Genomic DNA, 697 nt, shown 5'->3' with positions numbered 1-697 from the left:
TTGGACCCAGGAAAGTCGAGACGCCGAGCTACGAGATGGCCGTTGACGTTTAGAGCATTCAGATTTCAGGTTGTCATGGAAATGGTGGAGGTTAGATCGAGGAGGTTGACCAGGAGCCGGGAGCTCTGTAGTACTAGAGGCTGACCCCTGGGTCGCGGAGGAAGTGTCAAAATCGGTGACAGACTCGTTGTTTTGGTCATTGTCGACGACAACACGACGAGTCCTGGTACCAACGTGTGAGGCCAACGCAGGTAACATCAATGTTTTCACTGGCATGAATGTCGGCGAGGTGGACCATGGCCCGATGCATTTCCTCGTCACCATTAAACATCGTTTCCTTGATGCGCCACAGCTCCTCGCCCATGCGGGACGTCATGAGAACATTCAGAATCGTCGGGACCTTGAGACAATGCAGTCCGTGGTGGGTTGGGATGACTTCAATGGAGGCTCCCGTGGAGACCATGATGGGCACATCGGATGCTATAGTACGGGTAACGGATGCGGCAACAAGTTAGCGCCAACACGAGATCCAGGTCGAAGGGCGACACAGTCAACTCGTTACCATCATACATCTCACAGGTGATCGGTTGAAGGGTATTGGAGTGTTGCAAGGCTCGGACGAGTTCAGCCACATCCTTAGCACGTCACACCTTAGCTCTTTCAGCATGCGTGGAGCAGCGGCGCATAGATCCGTCGG

General features: G+C 53.9%; 1 protein-coding gene across 1 annotated transcript; it reads right to left on the bottom strand.

Moving 5' to 3' along the window:
• Nucleotides 1-133: 133 nt before the first annotated feature.
• Nucleotides 134-463, bottom strand: H257_19423 (hypothetical protein; the record flags this gene model as incomplete). Its single annotated transcript, XM_009848568.1, has 2 exons — nt 134-147; nt 235-463. The coding sequence occupies 2 exons, from the start codon at nt 461-463 to the stop codon at nt 134-136; spliced, it is 243 nt and encodes an 80-aa protein (XP_009846870.1).
• Between the last annotated feature and the right edge of the window lie 234 nt (nt 464-697).

The sequence above is a fragment of the Aphanomyces astaci genome, assembly GCF_000520075.1.
Source record: "Aphanomyces astaci strain APO3 unplaced genomic scaffold supercont1.577, whole genome shotgun sequence".
Taxonomy (NCBI): domain Eukaryota; phylum Oomycota; class Saprolegniomycetes; order Saprolegniales; family Verrucalvaceae; genus Aphanomyces; species Aphanomyces astaci.
Note: the sequence above shows the minus strand (reverse complement) of the source record. Positions and strands in the feature narration are given on the sequence as shown.